Genomic DNA, 27,231 nt, shown 5'->3' with positions numbered 1-27,231 from the left:
TGCCTGCACTTCTTAAAATTTAAAGAAAGAAAGAAGGGAAACAAAGGATACCTATTTTCTTTCACATCCCAGTCGCACACAAAAATAGCTGAAATGCAGAATATCTCATGTTTTATAAAAATACTGTTAAGAACAAAAAATATTTTACTTACAGTACTTATTTCCTTCCTCTTCCCTACTCCTTAGTGTTTTTCCAAACATTAATGACATGTAGGACATGTGCTTTGGAGTCCCTTACAAGTTTAATAAAGTCAAAGTCTAACATTTCCAGGTTTTCTTGTTCTGCCATATTTCACAAGTGTGGTTGATGCTTTGTAATCCCACATTTATTCATTAACTTCTGAGTTGCTCATTTTCTTCCTTTTGATCTCCATCTCCTAACACTGTATCCTACATTTCTAGATATAATTTTTATTGTATTTTTATTTTACATAAAATTGTACTAGGGTGGTTTACTGATCATTTCTGACAATTTGCAGGTACTACAATAATTTACAAAGAAGAGAGAACGAGAACAGAGGGTCAGTGCAGTAAGCTGTATGTATTAAAAAAAACAGAACCGAAAGTAACATATATAACAAAAACTGTACACTAGCAGGTTAATATACGTAGCAACAGTAATGAGAGAAATGTGCATATTACAATTCACATGATTATATTTCAGGTTTTCTTCATAGTAAAAAAGCCATGGAGTTATGACAGAAGATTGTGGGCGAGTTGGGAGGTGTGTTAGCAGTGGAGAGAAAGTAAGGCTAGAGGTTGAAATGCCTTTTTGTGATGTGGCATGCACTTTGGTTTGGTGCAGATGATTGTTTTAAATTCAGCTTTGAAGGTGGGGAAGTGGGGTTGCAGTTTCTTTAGGTGGTTGAGGAGGGATTCCCATATTTTAGGAGCAAGGATGGAGAAAGAGTGGTTGGTGCAATGTAACCTAGTTTGTGAGATTAGAGTGTGGGCTGTTTGAGAGAAGTGAGTGAGGTTTTAGTGTGTGTGTGTGTGTGTGTGTGTGTGTGTGTGTGTGTGTGTGTGTGTGTGTGTGTGTGTGTGTGTGTGTGTGTGTGTGTGTATTTAGCATAACGTTTGGCAGCAAATTGTAAGAATGGGTTAGTTTGGAGAAGTTTGAAGATGAAAGAGCTTGCTAGTAGATCTCCTCTGTGCTGCACTGAAAGCCATTTTTTGAAGGCGAGGCAGTGGTGCTTATTAGAGGACAAGTTAGTGATGAAGAAATATTTTGTTTTCAGTAGTTTGTTCTGTAGATTAGTTTTTTCATAGAAGCTGTGGCTGTTATGAGTAGTCCATGTTGAGGTTGGGCCAGAAAGGACCCCATTTGTCTATAGCTACCCTGGCTGGTTTGGATAGGTAGGGTGAACATTTCTTGGCATAGAAGAGAAGCGAGTTATTTTTTGCCTTCATTTTTTTCTTTATGGCTAGTGAATCTTAGTGACTGGTCTAAATATGGACAGAGTAGCCATTATGATAGAAAACTGGTACTCCCACCTATTATACATGGTAGTAGTTTTGAATGTGTATTTCTAACTTTTAACTTGCTTGCACTCACTAAAGTTTGTCAGGCTGAACTTTGGTATAGTTTCTTCTTGTCATCTCCATTTTAACCTCTCACATTTTTCAGAACTTTGTACTTCATTAAGAACACTCAAACAAGGAAGTAAATTTCTTAAATATCCTAACCCCTTTTAACTTAACGGAAACATAAAAAACTATGTACACTTTCAAAAAATGAAGGTCTCAAATTTACAACTGCACCCAGAGGGATTTCCTGTTCTAAAGTTAAGGTTACCCATAGTGAAGAGCCTGTGTTCCTTACACAGATCGCTGTGTTTTCTTCTCTGTATTCCCTTCCCAGATATGAAAGTAGTTTGCATGCTTTCAGTAAACATTTACTTTTAGGCCTAAAGCAAAAGTGTAGTGGCTCTATTTAAGTAAACCAAACTATGCGCTGCTATATTAAATGAATTGCATTTTATTTTTCTGTTTATCCTTTATTGACTAGGCCAGTGACCTGTTTTCATAGGAGTCCCAAGATGGTATTTATATTAGTAAAAGAAATGTGACCAGGACATCAGAGAACTTCACCTACTCTTCTTTTTCATAGGTGCTCTGGAATCTTTTACATCCAACTGAGCTACTACCAACTCAGGCAGATTGGGCCTTGGTTTAATTTCTCATTAGAAGGATGGCACATACAGGAGTGCAGCTGTGCCATTATGCTGCACTGCAGTTTCAGTATTGGAACGTAATCCATGCTTTTGGGGTGGGAGTAGAACCCACAGCCTTTTGATCTTCCATCACCAAAATCAAGTGTGCTACTACTGACAGTAAAATATTAAGATTGTTGGGACGACAGCTACTTGTGTTTCTTATTCACTTGCCACAATTTCGGACTTCATTTAATTTCACTGAACTGCTTGCCACTGTATCTTTAAATGTTAATTATACTGTACTGAGCAAAATGTACAAAGTACAGAGTATTCAGCAGTCTAATAACTGATTACTTACACACTTGGACAGATTGTCTCCAAGTGAAAGCAGTTGGTAATGAAAAAATGGGCAGTAATTTTGCAGATGCATGAAAGAATCTTTGTACATTTCAGTCAGAACACATTGTACACACTTCTCATAGCTAACTTTTTGCACCTGTAGACTGTCTCCCACAGAGCGTATTTGCTAATGGAAAAATAGCTAATGACTTGGGAAGTACAAGAAAATTACCATTTTCCATGTCTTTCATAATTGTATATAAATGTATTTGCTTTAAAACATGCCTGTAGCTTAAACCAAGGACATTATTCGAGATATCTCCCCCTCTCCAACATAACTTCCCCCTCTAGCCATTCACAACTCCATCCTTTGCTACACCTACTTCACATACCCTCACTCACCTACTACAGTACTCCATTAAAACCTTACTGGACAATCTCCTACTGCACCTTAACTTAAACTCTCTTATATGGAACTGTATTCTAACCTATATATACAAAACATCCACCTGTATCTCACTGTCTGCATTTCTTGTACTAGTTTATCACATGCTATTTTATGCTGTATTTCTCGGAATATGAAAATGATTGTTTAAATTTGTATGTCTGTAATTGTCATTGGAGCTGTTCTCCTCAGGCCTCCACTGAAAATGGGCTCTTCTTGGCCCAGTGGACTTCCCCAGTTGTCAAACTGAAATAAATATGTACCCATGTAAAAATAGGGGAGATTATTACTTTAATTCTGTGTAATGCGATTAATGTAATTCATTCCCCACCCAGTACGCCAGTGTCACATCATTATACTAACTTTAACTTGATGTTCATTTTGTTTCATTGTTGCAGTCATTACTCTTGGGTTATCCTGCTGGCAGGCTACCCGCAGTCAGCCTGAATTCCAAAGTCTTGGTCGGCTTCGGTTGCTGTTGCCTCTTCCATGACGTCAGTGCGCCAGGTGTATAAAAGATGCAGCCGACACTTTTTCTTCAGTCTTTCTTGCCGCGCGGTGCCCGAAGCAAAAGCAGTTCGCAAGTGCCAGTCGGCAGACTCCTGAGAGTTTCAAAATCGAATTTCAGATCCGAAGTCTTCATTAAAGCTAAGTACCCCATTGGGGAAACTTTTTTTCTTGCTCCAGACCGATGTCAGAAAAAGTTAACAATTATATTTCTTGTGGGAAGCAAATACCTCATAAGGATTTTCATTCTTACTGTATTCCTTACCTAGGCCCTGGTCACACGTTGCTAGCTGTCGGTTTTGTGCTAGATTTAACCACCGCACTATTAAGCATCGGTACGATTTTGCCTATCATTACTTTGGCCGAAGGTTTAATTATATAATGCCGTCGGAACAGCCGACGACCTGAGTTAACAAAAAGCGCAAGGAAAAGGAAAAGGACAGGCATCCGAGGTCCAAAACAGACTATGTGGCCCCCACTAGGCCAGTCGTCGGTTCACCAGTTCTCAGGCGCTTTTGCAGCCCCTGATGCCCGATACCTCAAAGCCACAGATTGCTACCGACCCCACGTGGAGCCGACTAGGCCTCTGGATACTCAGTGTATTGGACCCTCTGAAACTATTCCCGCAGATGGGTCCGTAGCTGCTGAGCAGGCATCGGCTTCTGAGGGTGTTTTCAGACCTACACAATTATATGTCAAGCCTACTTCAGCTTCAAAGACTAAAACAGCTCTAAAGACAAAGAAACAAGTACAGCATTCTCCTGGACAGATTTCCATGCCTAAGAAACAGATGCTTAAAATGGCCGACGACCTAATTACTTTGATCAGGGGTTCCCATCCCCCTCCTGATAAGAGGCCTAAGCAAGAAACAGAATATGACTCCTCAGATCAGGTTTCAATTTCCTCTGACTCCTCTTCTGAACAAGGATACTGTTTTCCTCCCTATGAGGATTCTGATGCTGAAGATTCTATTCCTTCAGCCTCTCCTCCTGAGGATTATTCTTTAGGGGAAACCCTGCATACCATGAGGGAGCATTTTCACTGGGAGAGCCAAGATTATTCCGAATCTAAGAAAAGGCTCAGAGATTTTCTTTTACTACCTCAGCACAGACCTCTTGCTATTCCACCTGTTCTAGACATTGTAGTTGATGTATTTTCAGAATCCGGCTTGTCTCCTGACTCTTTACCCCATGCACCTGCCAAGCCAGACAGATACTACAGGGTTCCAGATTCTCATATATTTCTATATAAAAACCCTGCTGCTGACCCAGAAACTATATCTCAGTGTCCCAAAGGGGTCAAGGCTTCCACTGCAAAAAACTCTGTCCCCTCTGATAGGGATTCTAGGGCACTGGACAGATGGGGGAAAAAAGTTTGCACTTCTGCTACCTTGGCTGTAAGTGCTTTAAATTGTCAGTTTCATATGCTTAAATATCAGCAATATTTAATGTCACTGCTTAAACAGAAAATGTTGACAAATTCTGAATGTTCTGATAAGGAAATGCAGGATTTATTGCATGCAGCTGAACAAGTGTTAAAGCATACTTTGCAATGTGGTTTTGATTCACTGGAGGCCTTAAGCAGGGCCGCAGTTACGGGTTCTGTCATTAGAATGCATGCTTGGTTAAAGGAACAGAATCTGCCTGATCATGTTAAAGCAAAATTATTGGATGCTCCATTACAGCATGATACTTTGGTGTTAAAGCTTTTCAGCTGTGAGTAACATTTCTGCAGTTTGTTCTAAGTAGTGGGGATATTTGTAGCATTTCCATATTCAGGCTTGTATTTGGGCCTAATGTTTGTGGAGGCTGTGTGTCTGAGCACATAATTCAGGGACATCTTGTTTTAGCCAAAGCCATCAGGCATTTCAGTGAGAGAGAATTGTTTGAGGTCATTGGCTGACTGAGGTCTCCTGGACTACAGCTTAGACTAAGCACCTCATTGGTTCTTTTGAGATTTCTTTCTTAAAAGCTGTCTCAAGTTTCAACTTTCTGCTACCTAAGAAGCTCAGTTGTGAGTGTTCTGCCATTTTACAGTGAGCTAATCGAAGGAAGGACACTCAGCAAATTCGGAGCTATAATATATAACATTAAGTATCCTGTTTTTTGTTTATTTTGTTCTTTATTTCTTTGTTGTTTATAGCGCTTTGTGTACTGTGTATTTTTTCTAGCTAGTTTCACTGTGTGTGAGGTATTAACTGGAAATTGTCCACTCTTATTAAGCATCTGTTGGGTTGTTTGTTTATGATAACTTGTTGCAGTTAAACTCTTTTTTCTAGTGGCTCCTTTAGCTGTTTAAAACTTTCATTTAAAGGCTCACTGCTGCTTTTCAGCTGTGAGTAACATTTCTGCAGTTTGTTTCCTACCCTCTCTCCCTTATGGTATAGTGTTTTTATAGTTGGTGGCTTTGCAGTTGCCCGCCCCTAGTGTAAATTTGATCTGGGACCCTCCTCCCAGTCTAGTGTCATTACCTCATTCTACCCAGTACAGGGAGAGCATTTGAGAAGGCCAATCAGCTTAGTTTCTGCTACTCCTTTCTCTCTTTCCTTTCTCTCTCTCCACAAAAAAAAAAAAAAAATTATCTGCTTTTACTGTATTTTTGTTTTTTCCTACTTTATTTTGCTTTTGCGTCATCTTAAAAGTACTCACTTGTATTTATTACTGCTTGGTGTAACTCATTCTAAGCCTTTCAGTTTAAGCACCTGGGCTTCAGACCAGTTTTACATTAAGAAGGTTTGTGGTCTGCACTGTAGTGGCAGAACAGGTAGCTTACGTCCTTCTAAGTTGGGAACTGCTGATTGAGAGCTCAGTGTCTGTTATTCTAAAAGTGTATTAGTTCTGGTTTAAGCACTTGGGTTTCAGGCCAGTTATTTTATGTTAAGAAGGATTGCGGTCTGCACTCTTGTGGGAGGAGAGGCTGGACTCTGCCCTTCTGAGCAGGGAATTTTTGGTTAAAGGCTTATAGTGCCTGCATATTCTAACTGTTCCTTACTGAAATTGGTACACCTTGTTTGCTGTAGCACAGACTAGATCCAAGCTTGCTGAATCTAGCTTTGTTTGTATGCTTGTTGTTTGTTTATTTCCCTGAAACGCTAATTCCACCTAAAACGCGGCCTTTTAGCACTTCTGTGGATCCCTAGTTATATCTGCATTGCTTACTGTACTTATTTCCTTGTTTCACTTGAAAGAAAGTTACTGTTTGTCATTTTTGCATTTAAGTTACCTGTAACACATTGCATTTAAGTTACCTGGCACTTGCTCACTAAAGCAATTATATAAGTCAGCTCTAAAAAATTAAAAGCACTACACCCTCACAAACTCCCCTTGAGTACCTTGTTCCCCATTGGCCCTTTTTTCAATTATAAAGGAATTCCCAATACTATTCTAGCATGTCCAAAGGTCAGTTGTCAATCTCCTCTCCAGTCCAGCTGGTGAATCTGGGAATCTTGAGGCAATGTTACAACTGCCTCATGTACACAGACAACCCTCTCCTCCTCCCAACAAATTCCAACACATGTGAGAGATGCAACCATATAGCCAAACTGGAGGCTAAGCTCTCTCAACTCAGTACTGGCGTAACCAGTCAGGAGGAGAAGGAAACCACACTCACTACAATTCCAGTCTCACATAGACCTACCACGACAACAAACCAAACACATAAACACACAAAAACATACCCGGAGGCTCTAAATAAAAATCTTCCTAAGCAGCAGAGACCTCCAAAGCAGACACCCAAGCAACCGCTACCCCAAAGCAAAACACGTGCAACACATAGCTCACAAAGCCAGTGTGCCGAACAGTCCACAGCCCTTAAGGCTAAACAACACACCTGATACACTTGTAATAGGTGACTCTATCGTCAGGCACACTGACGTCCCGCTCACCAGGCTGAACAAGGAGAAGGTCACGGTGAGCTGCCTGTCGGGCGCTAGGATCCGCCACATAACACAAGCACTCAGGTCACTCCAAGGCAAGTACAAATATGACTCAGTCATTGTCCATGCTGGTGTGTATGACCTGAGACGTACCTCCCTGGACTACATGAAAAGAGACATAGAGGAGCTCTCTGAGCATGTAGCCCAGGCCGGTATGACCCTGACCTTGAGTAGCATCTTACCCTCACCAAGAATGATGCCACAATATGAAGACAAGATGTTCAATTTCAACAATTGGCTTAAGTGTTGGAGTCATTCAAAGGGGATCCAATGCCTGTCAGCCTGGGATGACATGCTCGACAAGCCACGATGCTTCGCTAGGGACGGCTTGCACCTGTCACCCCTGGGCTTTCGGATATTGGCAAAGGCTCTTGCTACCCCCATAGTGCCTTTTTTAGGTAAGGCTCAAAAGACAAACCCACCTTCATATGTATCACAAGGGATAAGAAACTAAGAGTAATGCTACTCAACGCCAGAAGTCTAAACCTCAAGATGCACTTTTCGAAACTCTCCTTAGCATGGAGAACATCGATATCTGTGCAGTAACAGAAACCTGGTTCAAGGCTCCCAAGAGCACCCCAGCACTACCAGGTTATACCTCATACCATGCTTTTCGCCCCCAAAACTTGGACCGAACCACAAAAGGAGGGGGAGTATCAATATTCATCAAAGATACCCATACCTCCAGGTTGGTGGCACAGCACGAAGCATCAGAGACTATCCATGTGCAACTAACTGTGGGTAAAACTGCCTTCCAGTTTATAGCCTGCTACAGACCACCCTCCCAAACACAGGAACCCCACTCGGCCTTCCTGAGAATACTGGAAAATATGAAGGTCTCTGCAAACACCATTATATTGGGCGGCTTCAACTACCCAAACATAGACTGGGAGCATTACTCTAGCTCCAACACCCTAGCTCAAAGGTTCCTAGAATTTATAAACTCAAATGCTATGGAACAACTTGTTATCACTCCCACAAGAGGGGAAAACATACTGGACCTGATCATCACCAACATGGGGACACTATGCTCCAGACCAGAAGTGTATCCCTCACTGGTAAGATCAGACCATAAACTAATCTCACTGGATATTCACATCCCAACCCCACCCCCTGCCCAGAAAACCACAGTGAAAAACTTCTCTAAAGCAAATTTCACATGCCTCAAAACCGAGGTGAAATCCTTCAAAGCCCCCGGGCCTGTGGAAAATACGGCCCAGACCGCAGAATCCTTTATAAATGCATTCTATGAACACCTCCAGGAATGCATGGATCATGCAATCCCAAATAAAACCAAGACCCAATCCTCCAAAGGCAGACATCCTGTCTGGTGGACCCCAGCCATAAACAAACTATACAATAGAAGGAGGAAGCTACTACATGATAGAGCAAAATCCCAAAAAGGGAAGGCATCTCTGATCAGTATTAGCAAAAAACTACGGGCACTTATAAAATCGTCTAAGGCCAGCTTCAAGAGAAAAATTGCACAGGACACTAAGGATAATCACAAGGCTTTCTTTAGTTATGTTAGGAACCTGGGTGGGAATTCCCAGATATGCTCAGCATTAATCCAAAATGACAAAAAATACACCGAGCCCACAGACATTGCCAACATCCTAGCTGGCAGGTTCAGTGCAAACTTCTCCCCCCCCCTCCCCTCCCCACCAAAAGGGCAAATATCTATCTCAACAGAGTGCTGCCCCCCTGACATCTCAGATGCTCAGGTAAGAGCCGCCCTCTCCAAAGCAAAAAACACAGCATCAATGGGACCAGATGGTGTCCCGGGCTGTGTCCTACATGAACTCCAAGAAGAGCTAAACCCAAACATAAAACTACTGTTCAATCTTAGCCTTACTACAGGATATGTACCCAAAGAGTGGCGTACAGCAACAGTGGTCCCTCTCCACAAAGGTGGTGCCTCAACGGATCCTGGAAACTATTGCCCCATAAGCCTGACTAGCTTTGTCTGCAAAGCTATGGAAAGGATCATCATGGACCTCATAAATAAAGATATTGGGGACCTACAGACACTGGATCCTACCCAGTTTGGCTTTGTTAAGGGCAGATCCTGCCTCTTAAACCTGGTCAATTTCTTTGAAACAGTCACCAAGGCCATTGACGAGGGGAAGGTGGTCCACACAGCCTACCTGGACCTCGCAAAAGCCTTCAATACAATACCCCACTCGGGCATTATAGATAAGGTCACCAGCTTAAATATAAACCCCTATGTCACTAGATGGGTTGCAAACTGGCTCAAGGACAGAACCCACATGGTTAGAATTGCTGGAGCCATGTCAGACTCCAAACCAGTTACAAGTGGCATCCCACAAGGCTCAGTCCTGGGACCTCTCTTGTTCGGTATATGTTTCTCGGCGGTACAGGCCAACACGGAAGGACTGTGGCTGACCAAGTTCGCAGATGACTGCAAACTGGGCGCCATAATCAACTCTCCAGCCGACACAAGCATCCTCCAAAAGGGCCTCATAGAAACAGACAACTGGTGCCAGAGCCATGGCCTCAAGCTAAACGCCAAAAAGTGTATAGTCATCCCCTTTGGCAAAAACAAAGTGCGCACAAATTACCACATAGGTGGTAATCCATTAAGTACAGAAGAAGTCATTAGGGACCTGGGGACCCAAGTTGATAGCAATCTCTCATTTGACAACCACGTGGCCAAAGTGGTTAGAAAAACATTTTATATAGCCCACCTAATCATGAAGGAATTCACATCTAGATCAGGGGAGGTCACCGTGCCTCTTTACTCATCCCTCATCAGGCCCATAATTGAGTACAATGCCCCTTTTGGGATGTACCTTACCAGACACCTGCAGCAACTGGAAAGACCCCAAAAGTACCTCACCAAGAGGATCACAGGGCTCAAACAGATGCCATATGCTGCCCGGTTAAAGAAACTCCAGCTCTACTCAGTGGCATACCGCCTGCCCAGAGGCGATCTGTGCCTGACGTATAAAGCCATGTCCAACCCGGAATTAATGGACATGCTGCACCTCAGAAAATCCAAATCCCATCGAGCTACGCTCGAGAGACTTGAACCTCAGCACTGAAATAAATAGGACATGCTGGAGGGACAGATTCATAACCCAGAGGCTCCCTTCACTCTGGAATAAAATCCCAGTCCAGGTTAGGCAGAGTCCCACATTGACTCTCTTCAAGAGGAATCTTGATGAGTGGATGGGAGATCGTAGGTTTACCCCGGCTATCACTTCTGTGTCACTGTTAGACAGAGGCACAGTATACTAACCTCAAAAAAAGGCATAGCAAAATTAATTTAAAATGGGTGGCGAAAGCCAAACACACTCTGGCTAGGCTTATAAATGCCCTAGGGCAGATAGCCTAGTATGAACCTATGAACCTAAGAGGTGTTGAAGAAAATGGAGCATAAAGCGAAATCCATGCAGACAGTTAAGGATTTCCTACAGGTACAGCCACCCAGATTTAGCAGGAACTGGCCTACAAAGAAGTGGTCCTTTCCAGTGTCAGACAGGCCACAAAGAGGCAGATACAGACACCCCAGAGGCAGATCCCAGCCCCAAGGCTCATACAGGCCTAAACAATGGGGTGCTTCTACCTCCAAAAGTGGCGAGGACAAATCACAACCATACAGGAAACAGTCCCAATGACTTTCCTCTGCCAGAACCAAGCACTTATCTTTTGGCAGCCCCCTTAGGGGGAAAACTAGCACTTTTTTCAACAAATTGGCACATGATTACTCAGGACAAATGGGTCTTGAACATAGTGTCTCAGGGCTACAAGTTCCACTTTCACACCTTGCCAAGAGCAAAAGGTATGCCAGACCTGCCACACAGTCAATGGGCAGAGGCACAAAAACAAGTTTCATCCCTCGTGGACATGAGGGCCATTCAGCAAGTACCACAACAAGAGCAGAGACAAGGATTTTACTCAAAACTTTTTCTGGTGCCCAGAAATGACAAAGCCTGGCGACCAATACTGGACTTGTCTATTCTAAACACATTTCTGGACATTCCAAAATTCAAAATGTTGACTCTGCAGCAGCTACTGCCCATGCTGGGCAAGAAGGCTTGGCTTGTTACTTTGGACCTAAAAGAGGCATACCTGCATGTCCCAATCAGACAATCTTGCAGAAGATACCTCGGATTCATAGCTGGCTCAATGCACTACCAATTCTCTGCACTGCCCTTTGGCTTATCTACTGCGCCCAGGGTCTTCACCAAATGCCTGGCACCAATAATTGCATTTTGCAGACAAAGAGGAATTCAAATATATCCTTACTTGGACGACTGCCTTATTCAAGCAGAGAACCAAGACATTCTACTACAGCATCTGGTGTTTGTAAAAATATTACTAATTTGCCTAGGGTACACAGTAAACGAAAAGAAATCAAAACTAGTACCCTCTCAAGAGATAATATTCCTGGGTGCAAGCTTAAATACAACTGCCCAGATGGCTTATCTCAAGACAGACCAACAAAGACAACTGACTTCTTACTTCAAAATTTTGGCAACAAAGACCCAGTTATCTGCAAGAAAAATTCTGCAGGCTTTGGGCTTCATAGCATCCTGCATACTGCTAATTCCATATGCCAGACTGCATATGAGGAAACTACAGTGGTATCTAAAAAGTGTTTGGACTCAACATTGCCACAGCCTGGAAATATTAATTACCCTCATTCCCTGCGTGCAACAGGAGTTTCGATGGTGGGCACAGGCCTGTCACCACAACAAGGGACAGCCATTCACTTTACCCACAGCCAGGCAGACACTAACAACAGATGCATCAGATTATGCCTGGGGGGCCCACATGGCAGGAAAATGTATTCAAGGCACATGGCCCGCAAGCCAGATGCATCTTCATATCAATCAAAAAGAGATGCTAGCTGTTCAGAATTCCCTGACATCTTTCAAGGATCTACTTCATCCAGGACAACTACTAGTAAAGATGGACAATACTACAGTCATGTGGTACATAAACAAGAAGGGAGGCAGACATTCCTACCCCCTCTGCAGACAAGCCATGACTTTGTGGGACACAGCATTGACTTATCAAGTTCACCTGCAAGCACAATTTCTGCCAGGAAAAATAAATACTCTGGCAGACGAACTAAGCAGAAAGCTCATGGATCCTCATGAGTGGAAACTGGATCCACAAGTCTTCAGCATGATAATGGGGATGCCCAGATATAGATCTATTTTGCCTCCCCTCACAACTGCCAACTACAGAAATTCTGCACAAGATTGTACCACAAGCAAGCATGGAAAGTGGATGCCCTATCCTTCAGCTGGAAAAACCTAACAGTATATGCCTTCCCCCCCCACTGCCTCTCCTCCTCAAGGTACTCATAAAGGTCAGACAAGAGAAGCCAAAAATGATACTGATTGCCCCAGACTGGCCACACCAGCACTGGTACCCAATACTAAAGAACTTGTCTCAAGGACTAGCCTGGACATTACCTCAAACTTCTCACTTACTGACCCAACAAAACAGTCAGATCCTGCACAGCCACATCAGTACCTTAAATCTGGCAGCATGGCAGATAATGTAGCCATTCAGAACACTTCACTCACCAAAGCTGTAATGGATGTTCTCTTGGAGGCCCAGTACCAGAAATTCTTATGCAGAAAAATGGAAGAGATTCTGTGCTTGGAACCAGGAACAAGGAATTGACACGTTTGTACCAAATATTCCTCAGATTTTACAGTATTTAACTGAAATGCTGGACAAAGGCCTGTCCTTTTCATCAATTAAGATTCATGCCTCTGCCATTTCAGCCCATTACAATACGGAACCACCTATTTTTTTCTCATCTATTACTAAGGCAGTTCCTCAGAGGGGCCAAAAACATACGACCCCCAAGAAGAGCACCAATACCTGCATGGGACCTAAATTATGTCTTGGAAAAATTTACACTGCCTCCTTTTGAGCTAGCCTCAACAGCGGATATTAAATTCTTATCCTGGAAAACAGCTCTGCTCCTAGCAATAACATCTGCAAGACGAGTCTCGGAGTTACAGGCCCTCATGGCTGTGGAACCTTTTATCATTTTCCATCCATTCAGGGTTTCTCTGAGGACAAACCCTACATTTATGCCTAAGGTGGTGTCCAGTGTGGCACTTAACCAAACCATTCACTTATCTACCTTTTATCCAAACCCACAGAACAAGGGTGAGAGACTTCTGCATTCTTGACTTACACAGACAGCTACGCTTCTACTTGGACAGAACTAAAGATTTCAGAAAGACTGAGCAACTTTTAGTAGCATATGCTGCAGGATCACAAGAAAAGGCCATCTCAAAACAGACTATTTCAAAATGGATAGGCCATTGCATTCGTTTCTGCTACTCACAGCATGGCAAATCAGTGCCTAAGGGCATTAGGCCACATTCTACCAGAGCAGCAGCCACTTCAGCAGCCTTCCTCAGAGTACCACCAACCAAAGACAATCTTAGAGGCTGCCACTTGGAGTTCAGTGCACACTTTTACAAAGCACTACCACTTACCTCTCTACTCTAAATCAGAGCAGGCTTTGCCACTGCAGTTCTGCAGGGCCTCATAGCCTCTCCTAATCCTATTTAGCCCAGCCACCCGTCCTCAGCTTTGGGATTCAACCCAAGAGTAATGACTGCAACAGTGAAACACGATGAACATAGTACAGTTGTGTACCTTCCATAAATGTAGATGTTCGAGTGTATTCACTGTTGCAGTCCAGGTTACCCTCCCACCATCCCCCTTTCATTTGCTGGATCTTATCTGTACTTCTCTATTCTATACAACCTATGTGGTGTATTTGCTTGTAGATGAAGGAAATGTTTACCTTAGTGCATGCATGTTTTTTGGCATAATCTATTTGGCATACCCTTTTGGGGGCACCTGACATCTGGGGCAAGAAAAACTGAAGAAAATGGCGTCTGCTGCATCTTTTATACCCCTGGTGCACTGACGTCCGGGAAGAGGCAACAGCAACCGACGCTGGACCAAGACTTTGGAATTCAGGCCAACTGTGGGTAGCCTGCCAGCAGGATAACCCAAGAGTAATGACTGCAACAAGTGAATACACTCAAACATCTACATTTATGGTAGGTGCACAACTGTACTTTTCTGTCAAGCCTCTATCACTCTTCCACAGCTACTTACTTGCTTTAATATCTTTAATATATACAGCAGTTACTGATAATATTCTCCCATTTCACATTTAAAATACCCCTTATTACACTCTCTACATAACTGTTTACAGTATAACATGTAATTTATATCTTAAAATGTTTATACAAATATGAATAAGAAAAAATACTTAATTACTTCTTCAGTGACCTTCTAAACATGAATGATTTAAAGTGGGGGGTATATACTTTACATTTCACCCACTAGTTTAACACAGTTAAATTCCAATCTTCCTCAGCCACTTGCAGAGTCACATTTCTCATGTCTAATCATGTGTCTAATAGGGTAGATACTGTGCATTCACCGTCTTATTCTCCAATTTCACAGTGTTGCTGGTCTTCTTTCTGGCCATCACCATTCCAAAACACCTGTCTTTGGTTCAAATCCAAAGTACTCCTGATTCTTCTGCTCAACTCCTGCGTTTTTTTCTTTTTTTTTTTGCTCAAGTATTTTTGTTTGAAACAATGGAAAATATTTCAGTAGCAAAGTCTCTGTATGGGCTTTGTCATTTTCAGAGAAGTGAGAAGCTGAGTCCCCTTCTTACTGGCTTGCTGTTTGTTGGATAAATGTTATTTCCTGTTTTGTATCCAAAAATGTCTGTGATCCTTTAAAAAAAAATATTCTGAAGACACGAGTACAGCAGCTTGAATCTCACATCTACCTCTTGACATTCTCTAATTTCTGGGATAAACATGCTTCCCTTCTGCTTGGAGTGCAGTGAATAATCAGTTTCTACAAGCACTCTGTCATCTCCAGATTCTACTATTTTGCCTTTCCTCCACAATTTTCGTCAAGAGCAGGTCATTATTCTGTTATGATTACATCATTGCTAACACAGGTCTTGGGTGCTTTCACATGGTCCAGTTTGGAGCAATACACACAATGTTCCCTTTCTATTAACGAATCCTGTTGTGGAGGACCAGTGCCACTACTTATTTATACTTTCATAAAATGAATACAGTCTTTTCTTTTTAATTTCTCTAGTATTACAGGAAATCTCAAATGTTCTTTGCCCTCTGCTGTCTTCTAACTCTACTATTTTTTGAAACTGCTCTTCTTGAAAAGTCTCTTGTTCATTCAGCCTTTTCTTCATTTCAGCCTTTGATTTTTGCAGTGTCATCTGAAAAGCTAGTTAGTTTCTTCAATTTTCCAGACTTTTTTGATTGAAGATATTCATTCAGTGTTTCTCTTTTAAGCCTCTCTGAGTGCTTTTGATTTATGTCTTCCTCTAAATTAATGATCTCCTGTACCAAATCTGAATTGTGAGCTACTTTTTTCTTCCCAGCTAGTTTTCTCTTTTTCTAGTCGATCTTCTATTATCTATTACTGTCTACATTTTTTTTTCTTTGTTGGGATTTAGGCAGTATAATTACAAGTCATTAACTGAATTTTATCCAGTGTGATTGTATAGTGGCATTTTTCACAACTGTAGTTTTCACACTGGAGGTGTTACAATATCCCTGTTGATCAAATTTAGCCATCTTGGTAGACTTCTGCAGTCTCCAGTTTTGACCAAGGTGTTCAGTCATTCTCTTTGCCTCTGTTAAAAGTTTGCAAAGCCTTCTTAAAAGGTGCAGTTTTAATTGGACCCCCGTACAGAATTTGATGCCTCATTGGGACTTTAACCTTTTGTTAGAAAAGTTGACATTGCTTCCTTTTGAAACTCGAGGTTTTGCAGACCTGAAATACCTTTCTTGGAATATTTTTTTTTTGTTGGCTATTACTTCCACCAGGAGAATTTCAAAGATGAACACCTTGTAGGTTGTGTCTCCATATTGGGGATGTGACAGAGATAAGATCACTCTCCAGCCCAATTCTTCATTTATGATAAAAGTGGCTACTGATGATAAACTTTGCCAGTGCATCAGACTTATTCTTTCCAATTTGTTTTAATCATGGGGTGTGTATTCTGCAGTGACAAAACAAAATTTGTTCAAAAAGATTAACAGCCATTTATCTATTTTTGTTTTCAAAAACAAAGGCCAACTAAAAGATTTCCAAAGTTATCTGGCCACATGGCACTCTGTGTTCAGTTTTGTTATTCTAAGGGGGGTAAGTCTGTTGTTCTTCCAGCAATGAGGGCCAATTCTGCTACAGTTTAGCTACTTCCACAAATTTTCCATGAACAAATCTCTTGATATTTGTAGATTGCTTACCTGGTCTGATCTCATCACCTGTGCAAAGTGCTACAAGCTGGATGTGATGTGTAGGTTTTGATCCTCCTTTGGAGACACCTTGATAATGATTATGTTTCTATAAAAGAGATACCACCCTATAGTGTTTGTCTGGGACAGTGTGCTTCATTTGCGGCGGTACCTTTCAGAGGTGTAAGTTGATATATGTATAATTTCTGTAGATTTTGAAGAGTAACTTTCCACCTTCCTCCAGCTTTGGCAAGGCTGACCTCATTGGGGCACACTTGCACATCTGACCTCAGATCTGGAGAGGCTAGACACTGTTGTGCATTATGGGAGGATTTTGGCAGCCAGGGACAGTTTTACCTGCCGAGCAGTTTTAATGGGTGCCAGCCTTAGTCTTGTAATTATGGAAGGTAAATCCATTCTTCCACATCTGTCATTATGGCAAAACAAAATCATGTATTGACATGCTGTCATGAGTGGCACTCAGGAAGGATATTATACATTATCTTCCACTGCTGAGGGCTGTCTCATTGATCAGCTAGGTGAGTGACTGTTATTGTGTCTGTTTCATATTAGTTTTGCAAGGCAGTACATTGCATTATCATTGTTTTACTAATGATTCCTTTTCTCATTACTTTATTAAATATTACCATATTTTTAAGCATTTTTCAGAATGTTTCAGTTTAGTATGTGGTGACTTACCTTGGATAGTTATCACTGATGTAACAGAGCTCAGCTACTCCATACTGTATTAATACATTTGAAGGCTTATCTTCCCAAAGTGCAACAGAATAGTAAAAGCCAGCCCAGTAACCTATTTTGATTTACTGATGCTGCAGTTGTGCTGTAAGTATAGTCAGCTATAATTAAAACTACTCTCTACTTTTCATGTTTTTAGGAGACACTAAAACTCCAGCAGGATATGAGGAAAAAAAGGCAAGAAATGTTAGAAAAACAAATTGAATGTCAGAAGGTAAGGATTATGCAACTTTGGTTAATAATTATGTCTGTACTTTTAAGGAAATCTGTTAAAACATTTTTTAATCTGCTTTGATTGCTTTTTTATTTTTATTTTTTTGTTGCAGTCATAAGCTTCTTTTTTTTCCTCTGTTTATTTTAGTTCATTTGTCTAGAAGCAGAAATCCGAGGAACCTCAGTGCCCAAATGAAATAACCAAAAAACAAACAAGAAGGCACTTGCAAGGACATCCAGACAAACCAGGTTCCAAAAGGCACACACTTTATTTAAAATCCAAAGTCCATAAACACGTTAGAAAACACACATTGATGCTTAACCTGTTCGTCAAATAATTAAGACTTCATCAGATGCGCAATCACAGTAAAACCAGTCCCTTTATATACACCCCCCCAACCACTTGAAGATTAATCAGTTTACGTAAATAATCTGCAATCCATTAACTTTAAAGTGTAAAACAAAATAAAATAAAATTACCCTAAAACATGATAGCAAAGGGTTCAACATTTTAACAATGTAAAAAACAAATGCTTAAATAAGCATGATAAAAACAAGTGCAGTATGTAAAAAATATGTATAATTATATGTATAAGCCAAAATATTAAAAAAAAAATAATCATGCATTAAAATATAACATTAACGGCACCATCTTGTGGTTAAATAATAAACTACAACAACTTGCTATATTAAAACCCAGTGCGGTAGTACAGCGGTAGCGTTGTTACCTCACAGCAAGAGGTTCTCCTGTTTGATTCTCGGCTGGAGTGCCTTCTGTGTGGAGTCTGCATGTCCTCCCCACAGTCGAGTGGCCTCCAAAGAAGTGTGAATGGGGGTGCCTTCACTGAAGGTTGGGCATCGGGCTTGCAACTCGGCACCATAAAAAAAAATTGACTGCCAATCATTAGCGGATCGGAGTTCCGCAGTGGTTACCCCTAACCTGGAAAAGCCAGTAAGACAAACAACTAAATAGCAAAATGAATAAAACCAAAATGATTAACTCAATTAAATTTATAAATTTTTTTTGTTAAATAAGTAATGTTACAACCTTACTGGCCTGAATTTCAATACCAGGGTTAGGGAAACAGCTTCATTCATTCCAGGTGGTCTATTAGCCTCTCAAAATAATTTGCCAGTAGACCTTATACTCAATTTTTGTTTCCCATGCACCTCCTTGACATCAACAGGAACCGCCTCTAACACAAAAGAACAAAAATGTAGCTTTCTGACATAAAAGGGTGTGTTTGAACAAAGCTTTCTTAAGATTTTTAATGTTAATATAATAAATTTGTTCATATATACATCTCCTAAGTTTCCTTTCTGTCTTGCCTACGTAGAAAGCGTTACATACCCTGCATAATGCAATATATACTAAACCACTAGTATCCCAAGAATAATAAGATTTGGCCTGAATAGATCTATCCCTGCTTTCAACGTATATAGCATTAGAATCCATAGTAAATGGTCTCTGTGGACAAAACCCACATTTGTATGTACCCACCTTCGTCCTTTTGTTCTTTGTAGTACCCATTAAATTGTGTTTGACCAAATCTTTTATACTACGACCTTTCCTAAAAATACATTTAAAAGGTTTATCAAAAATATCTATCAAGTCTGAAAACCTAGCAATCTTTACCCATTCATTCTGAATGGTGTTCATAATCACTTGAGCATCCCCATTAAAATCAATGATAAAGGCCCTCTTGAAACTTTCATCGGCTTTCTGTTTGTCTGACATGCTAAGACCCCTATTAGTGACCAAATCCAAACAACCTCTTCCTGAATGTCCTCTATTAAATTGCCAGGGTAGCCTCTCTCCAAACATATAACATAACAAATCACATTCCACCAATAAGTCTTGATCATCAGAAGTCATACGACTAGCCCTGACAAAATGCCCCTTAACTGTACTTTTGTTCTGATGAAAACGATGGGCACTGGTAAAATACAAATAGAAGTGTGAAAAGGTCTCCTTTCTAAAAATCTTGGACATAAAATTCCCATTCTCCTTCCAAACCATGACATCTAAATAGTTTACTTTGTTATAACCAATGTGGTATATAAATATTGATTATTACATTATATGTAATACTATATTATATTATATTTCAATATATTATGTTATATTACATATACATATATGTAAATTTGCTTGTTTAAATGTTTATTTCCAAAGAGCTTATTTGACAAATCTCTTTTCTGCAAATGTTCAGTTTTACTTAACCTGTAAAAGGGCTAGTTAACTCACTAAGAGCTTATACATAATGTATTATACTTCTGTAATTGTTTTAAATTGTTCTGTACTAATTAATATGTAACTTTTATAATTTGTTGGAGCATTTCTCCCCAGGCCTCCACTGAAAATGGGCTCTTTATGGCCCAGTGGACTTCCCCGGTCATCAAACTTAAATAAAAATAAATAAATAATTTTAAAATATTCATAGAATTGGAAATATATGTAAGGAACTCCATGAATTTCTCCTTTGTCCACTCAAAAGCAACAAATGTCATCAAGGAACTGTACAAATTCCAACAATCCTTATATTTAGAATTTAAAATCACTTTTTCCTCCCAGAGAGATAAAACCATATTGACATAAGCCGGAGCTCAAGTAGCCCCTATGGCCAACCCCACTCGTTTGCTGGAACAATTCTTCCTCTGTGTGTGTGTGTGTGTGTGTGTGTGTGTGTGTGTGTGTGTGTGTGTGTATATATATCTATATATATCTATGTATATATAAAGTTATTTTTTTAAGACTAGTTCTATCATTCCAAATGAGTACGAAATTAATTTTGTGTGAGGCTGCCATATGAAGTTTGGGCTTTTTCAAAAATTGTAACCCTTGCTCATGAGGAGTACAAGTGAATAAGTCGATAGCATCAGTAGTAATGAAAATACCTGTCTCATTATACTCTTCCTTCTTAATACTCCTTAAAAAATCCCATGAGTCTTTTAGTATCAAAGCTTGATAATTTTTGAGCTTCAAATTTATATATTTAGCCAAAAGGGGCAGTGATGGACCCTTCAACCGAAACAGTAGCCCTCAAAGGTGGGTCTAATTTTTTTATGCAACTTGGGGATACCAACAATAGAGGGAACCCTAGGTTTGTCATAGTATAAATAAGTGTACATCTCTAAATCGTGTAAACCTTCTAAGAAAAAGTCATTTAAAATCAAATACATTTTTCAGTAGGCAGTATTAATCTCATTTTTGAAACTGTAGAGTATTTATTTGAATCATATAAAATATCTGTCATCTCGGGCGGCGCAGTGGTGCAGTGGTTAATGCTGTCACCTCACAGCAAGAGGTTCTCCGGTTCGATTCTCAGCTGGGGTGCCTTTTGTGTGGAGTTTGCATGTTCTCCCTGCGTTCGCGTGGGTTTCCTCCGGGTACTCCGGTTTCCTCCCACATTCTAAAGACATGCTTCTGGAGCATATCTCCCCGGGCCTCCGCTGAAAACAGGATCTGTGGAACCTAGTCAGACTTTCCTGGTCAACAAATGTTAAATAAATAACACTGTCCATAAACACCGTACCTCCCCTTTTGTCTACCTTCATAACCCTCAGGAATTTAGGTTCATAGGTTGGTACTAGGCTATCAGCCCTAGGGCCTATACAAGCCTAGCCATAACAATTCCCTGGCTGTTTCTTCCCACAGTATTTACTTCCCTGGACCTCTGTCTAGCAGGGTGACTGATGTGATCCCCGGGGTGAATTTCCCATCTCCTGTCCAATCCTCAAGGTTCCTTTTGAAGAGGGCCAAGGAGGCGCTCTGCTTGACATGTATGGGCATTCTATTCCAGAGTCTGTGGAGTCTGTAGGTCAGGAACCTATCCCTCCAGCATGTTTTGTTCATTCTGATGACAAGGTTTAGATCCCCGGAGCATGTGTCTTTTAATGATTGGGATTTCATTTAGTGTAGCATGTCCAAAAGCTCTGGGTTTGACATGGCCTTGTGTGTTAAGCAGAGATCACCTCTGAGTAGACGATATGCGACAAGCTTATAGGTGGAGTTTTTTTAGATGGTCAGCATATGGCATCTGCATTAGGCTTGTGATTCTTTTAGTGAGGTATTTCTGCGGCCTTTCCAGTTGTTGCAGATGTCTTGAGAGGTACATACCAAATGGGACGTTGTATTCTATAATGAGTCTAATGAGGGATGAGTACAGTGAGACAATGACCTCCTTTTTTCTGGATGAAAAGCCTTTAGTGATGAGGTGTGCCACATAGAAGGATTTAGGAATTTATTTTTCCTAATTTTGTACAGTAAATCCCTCTTATCTTTAGTTAGATTTGATTTAACCTTATTCTTCTGAATCATTCCGCTAAGCTCATTTTCTATCAAAAGTTCAAAATTCTTCAACTGGGGTTGAAAGGGGTGGGGGGGGAGTACTTTTCCTTTTAAGGTCATTATTGCTTTTCCCATTACTATTGTGCCCTTCAAACAATAATTCAAGATTTTTTTCCCTCAAAAATAACTTAATATCCAAAATAATCCTGCTGATGTCACATTTTCTACTCGGATTAAATTCAAACATTTTGAAAATAATTTAAAATGGGCTTCAGTAACATTTATACATAACAACATTAAAACCTTTTGAGAGTAATTTAAAATGGGTTTCAGTAACACTCATACTACTATAATTAAAAATGGTATAATCGTTAAAACTAAAGGTAAAGCCATGATTAACAATGGCATTGGTGCCTACGTTACTCACTTAAAATCTGTCGTCCCTCTTCTCCCTCCTGCTTTCCTTCCTGGGGTCTGTCCTGGTATCCCTCTCCCTCTATCAGACGTATCCGTACTGGATAGGTTGCTTGTTTTTTAACCTCATGGACTTCCGGTGGAGAGGGTATTCTAAAGGGTCGTTTAGGCTAGAGGGTTGGTTAGAAGCATTTAAAACATCCCTTGTTGGTTTGTACCTATCATAATATTCATTGCTTAAACCATATACTTCATTATGGTCCGTCCGTATATTCCAGTGGTTATTATACGTCTTGGGTCTGGTATAACTTCGATGGTCTTTATAGTCAACCATATCCCCATCTAACTCCCGCTGTTTCCTTTAAAAAATATTTTTACATTTCCTGTCGACCTTCACCCTCAAGTCAAAATATTTCTTTTTCTCCTCTTCAACAGTAAACATTAAATTGTTAATTATACATTTATTCACCCGCTGAATGTGACCAAATAACACAGACATGTTTCTTTCATTTTGCTTAAAGGAAAACTCCACCCTAGAACTAAAACAAAAATTTTTTTTCACTCTATCTTTCATTCTTACCCTATTTTAGTACCTCAAAATCAAATCGTTTAGCTGTATTTATAATTTTAGCCTGTTTTCCAAAACATGGCTACCAGTAGAGACCATACAGGTGCAACTAACCATAGGCAAAACTGCTATACAACTAGTAGCATGTTACAGACCACCCTCCCAATATCAAGAACCCCACTCAGCCTTCCTGAAGACATTGGAGGATATGAATGTATCACAAAATACCATCATACTAGGAGACTTCAACTACCCAAACATAGATTGGGTACATTATTCTAGCCCTAATATCCTAGCCCAAAGGTTCCTGGAATTCATAAATTCAAATGCACTGGAACAACTAGTCACCTCTCCCACTAGGGAAGAATAATATACTAGATCTGATCATCACAAACATGGGGACAAAATGCTCCACACCGGAAGTATACCCCTCACTAGTGAGATCTGACCACAAACTAATCACCCTGGATATACATATACCACCTCCACCCCCAGCACAAAAGACCACAGTGAAAAACTTCTCAAAAGCAGACTTCACTCTTCTTAAGACTGAGATGGTATCCTTTAAGCCCACTGTGCCAGTGGATACCACATCCCACAATGCCGAATCCTTCACAAATGCTTTCTATGGACATCTCCAAGAATGCATGGATCATGCAATCCCAAACAAATCCAAGTCCCTCTCCACCAGATGTAAGCGTCCTGTCTGGTGGACCTCAGCCATAAACAAATTGTATAACAAAAGACGGAAGCTACTGCACGTCAGAGCGAAATCCCATGAAGGGAAGACATCTCTGATCAACATTAGCAGAAAACTACGTTCTCTCATAAAAACATCCAAGGCCAACTTTGAGAGAAAAATCGCTAAGGACACTAAAGATAACCACAAAGCCTTCTTCAGCTATGTTAGAAACCTGGGAAACCCTCAGATATGCTCAGAGTTGGTTCACAACAACAAAAAATACACTGAACCCACAGATATTGCCAACATTCTGGCTGACAGGTTCAGTGCAAATTTCTCCCCTCCTTTACCCCCAAAAGAAGAAATACTTATCCCAGCTGAATGTAATCTCCCTGTCATCTCAGATGTCCAAGTGAGAACCGCCCTAAACAAAGCAAAAAACACAGCATCAATGGGACCTGGCGGTATCCCTGGTGCGTGTTACATGAACTCCAAGAGGAGCTAAACCCACACATAAAAATGCTATTGAACCTTAGCCTTACTTTGGGATATGTACCTGAACACTGGCGTGCAGCAACAGTGGTCCCACTCCACAAGGGGGGTGCCTCTACAGACCCTGGAAACTACCGCCCCATAAGCTTAACTAGCCTGGTCTGCAAAGCTATGGAAAGAATCATTATGGAACTCATAAACAGAGACATAGGGGACCTACAGACACTTGACCCCACCCAGTTTGGCTTTGTAAAGGGCAGATCCTGCCTTTTAAACCTGGTTGACTTTTTTGAAACAGTCACTAGAGCCATTGATGAGGGCAAAGCAGTCCATACAGCATACCTGGACTTGGCTAAAGCCTTTGACACAATACCCCACTCAGGCATCATAGATAAGCTAAACAGCTTAAAGGTAAACCCTTATGTCACTAGATGGGTTGCAAACTGGCTAAAGGACAGAACCCATAAAGTTAAAATCGCTGGAGCAATGTCAGACTCAAAGCCAGTCACAAGTGGTGTCCCACAGGGATCTGTCCTGGGACCCCTCTTGTTCGGCATTTATTTCTCAGATGTTAAAGCAAACATGGGAGGGCTGTGGCTGACAAAGTTCGCAGATGACTGCAAACTAGGCGCCATAATCGATACACCAGCAGACACAAACATCCTACAAAAAGGCCTCACTGAAACGGACAACTGGTGCCGAAGTCACGGCCTTAAACTAAATGCCAAAAAATGTATAGTCATCCCTTTTGGAAAAAACAAAGTACCCACAAATTATCACATAGACAGAAACCCACTGAGTACGGAAAAAGTAATCAGAGACCTAGGGACCCAAGTAGACAGCGACCTCTCATTTGACACCCACGTTGCCAAAGTGGTTAGAAAAACATTCTACCTTGCACACCTCATCATGAAGGGATTCACATCTAGATCCAAGGATGTCATTGTACCCCTATATTCCTCCCTCATCAGACCCATGATTGAGTACAATGCCCCATTTGGTATGTACCTCACCCGGCATTTGCAACAGCTGGAGAGACCACAAAAGTACCTCACCAAAAGGATCAAGGGTCTCCAACATATGTCTTATTCTGCCAGACTAAAGAAACTTCAGCTCTATTCAGTAGCATACCGCATGCTCAGAGGTGATCTCTGCCTGACGTACAAGGCCATGTCCAATCAGGATCTGATGGACATGCTCCACCTCAAAAAATCCAAATCCATCAGGACCACGAGAGCTAAAGACTTAAACCTCAGCGCAAGTATGAATAGGACATGCTGGAGGGATAGATTCATAACCCAGAGGCTTCCCATGCTTTGGAACAGGATCCCAGTTCGTATTAGGCAGAGCCCCTCACTGACTCTCTTCAAGAGAGTGGATGGGAGATCGTAAGTTTACCCCAGGGGTCACATCTGTGTCACTGCTAGACAGGGGCACAGTAAACTAATTCTATTATATAAGGGGACCTTCATTGTGTCACTACTAGACAGAGGCACAGTATTCTAGATTTATTCTGTACATTTTTGTACCATTTCATGGGGTGGCAAAAGCCACATCACTATGGCTAGGCTTACAAATATCCCAGGGCAGATAGCCTAGTACTATACTATGAAACTGTACTATGTATCAATGTGATCTTGTTCTGCCTCAACCCTTTCACTTTCCCATAATACTTTGTATGACGCATGCCAGACATAAGGAAATAACTTTAAATTCCCATGCCATTGACATATAATGGGATTTGGGAGGATCACTGTTATTTTCTTTACATTCTGTGAAAGGACTGCTCCTTTTCTGTGTCTAATCAGCCTCATCTGTGTTTGGCTCAGACCTTGATTTACAGAAGATGATGTTCATCGTGCATACAGCTGCAGTCATAACAGATGGGTTCTCCTGCCGTCAGGCGGGTCCTCGGTCAGCCGAATTCCAAAGTCTAGGTCCGGCGTCGGTTGTCGTCGCTTCTTCCCTGACATCAGTGCGCCAGGGGTATAAAAGAACCAGCCGACGCCATTTTCTTCAGTCTTTCTTGCCGCGTGGTGCCCGAAGCAGAAGCAGTTCGCAAGTGCCGGTCGGCCAGCTCCTGAAATTACGAAAATTTTGCAACCAAAGTCGTCTTGAAAGCTAAGTACCCTGTTGGGGAAACTTTTCTTGCCTCAGACCGATGTCAGACAAAGTTAATAATTGTATTTCATGTGGGAAGCAAATACCGCATAAGGATTTCCATTCCCTCTGTATTCCTTGTTCAGGCCCAGACCACGACGTCTCGGTCTGTCGTTTTTGTGCTACATTCAACAAACGCACCATTAAGCGTCGGGCGGAGTTCGCCCAGCATTATTTTGGCAAAAAATTTAACTATATTATGTCGTCGGATACTCCGACTCCAGTTTTGTCTAAAAAACGCAAAGATAAGGACCGACACATGAGGTCCGCGGCCCCTACCGTCACCACGCCAAAGCCGACTACACGTGGTCCAGTTCTCAGCGAGGCGCCTACGCAGCCGCTGACTACCGACGACACTACATTGGCGGTGTCTCCTGTGCCCGAGGTCGCAGGCTCCACGGCCCACACCCCGACGACAGATACCGAAGCCACTTTTGGCGGTGAATCTCAAAATGTGGACAGGTCTACCTCCTCTCAAGGTGTCTTCAGACCTTCCTCTTCCTTTTCCATCAAGGCTTTCACTAAGTCTAAAGCAGCCATGCATTCTAAGAGACAAGCTACACAGGGCCCATCTCCAGGCCCCATGCCTAAAAAACAGATGCTTAAGATGGCTTAGGATCTAATTACTCTTATCAGGGGTTCTCAACCCCCCCCCCCCCAGACAAAAGGCTCAGAGTGGAGGAAGAATCCCCCTCCTCTGATCAGGGCTCCATTATATCAGAGCACTCTGATGAACAGGAACATTCTTACTCCCCTTTTGAAGACTCTGATACAGAGGAGTCCATTCCCTCTGTATCCCCCCCAGAGGATTACTCATTTGGGGAAACTTTGCATACCTTAAGGGAACACTTCCACTGGGAAGGCCAAGATTATTTAGATTCCAAGAAAAGGCTTAGGGAATTTCTCTTGCTGCCTCAGCACAGGCCTCTAGCTATACCTCCTGTCTTGGACATACTAGATGATGTGTACTCG

General features: G+C 41.4%; 1 protein-coding gene across 2 annotated transcripts in view; it reads left to right on the top strand.

Moving 5' to 3' along the window:
- RBM27 (RNA binding motif protein 27) overlaps positions 1-27,231 on the top strand; it is a 2,498,992-nt gene that overhangs the window by 1,402,695 nt on the left and 1,069,066 nt on the right. For both annotated transcript variants that reach the window (XM_044064021.1, XM_044064022.1), the window contains one exon: positions 17,579-17,653. In XM_044064021.1, the coding sequence (XP_043919956.1) occupies positions 17,579-17,653 (75 nt within the window). The remainder of the gene's footprint in view (positions 1-17,578; positions 17,654-27,231) is intronic.

This window comes from Protopterus annectens, chromosome 2.part2 (genome assembly GCF_019279795.1).
Source record: "Protopterus annectens isolate FY-2018-M chromosome 2.part2, PAN1.0, whole genome shotgun sequence".
Taxonomy (NCBI): Eukaryota; Metazoa; Chordata; order Ceratodontiformes; family Protopteridae; genus Protopterus; species Protopterus annectens.
This window is presented reverse-complemented; position numbering and strand designations above follow the sequence as displayed.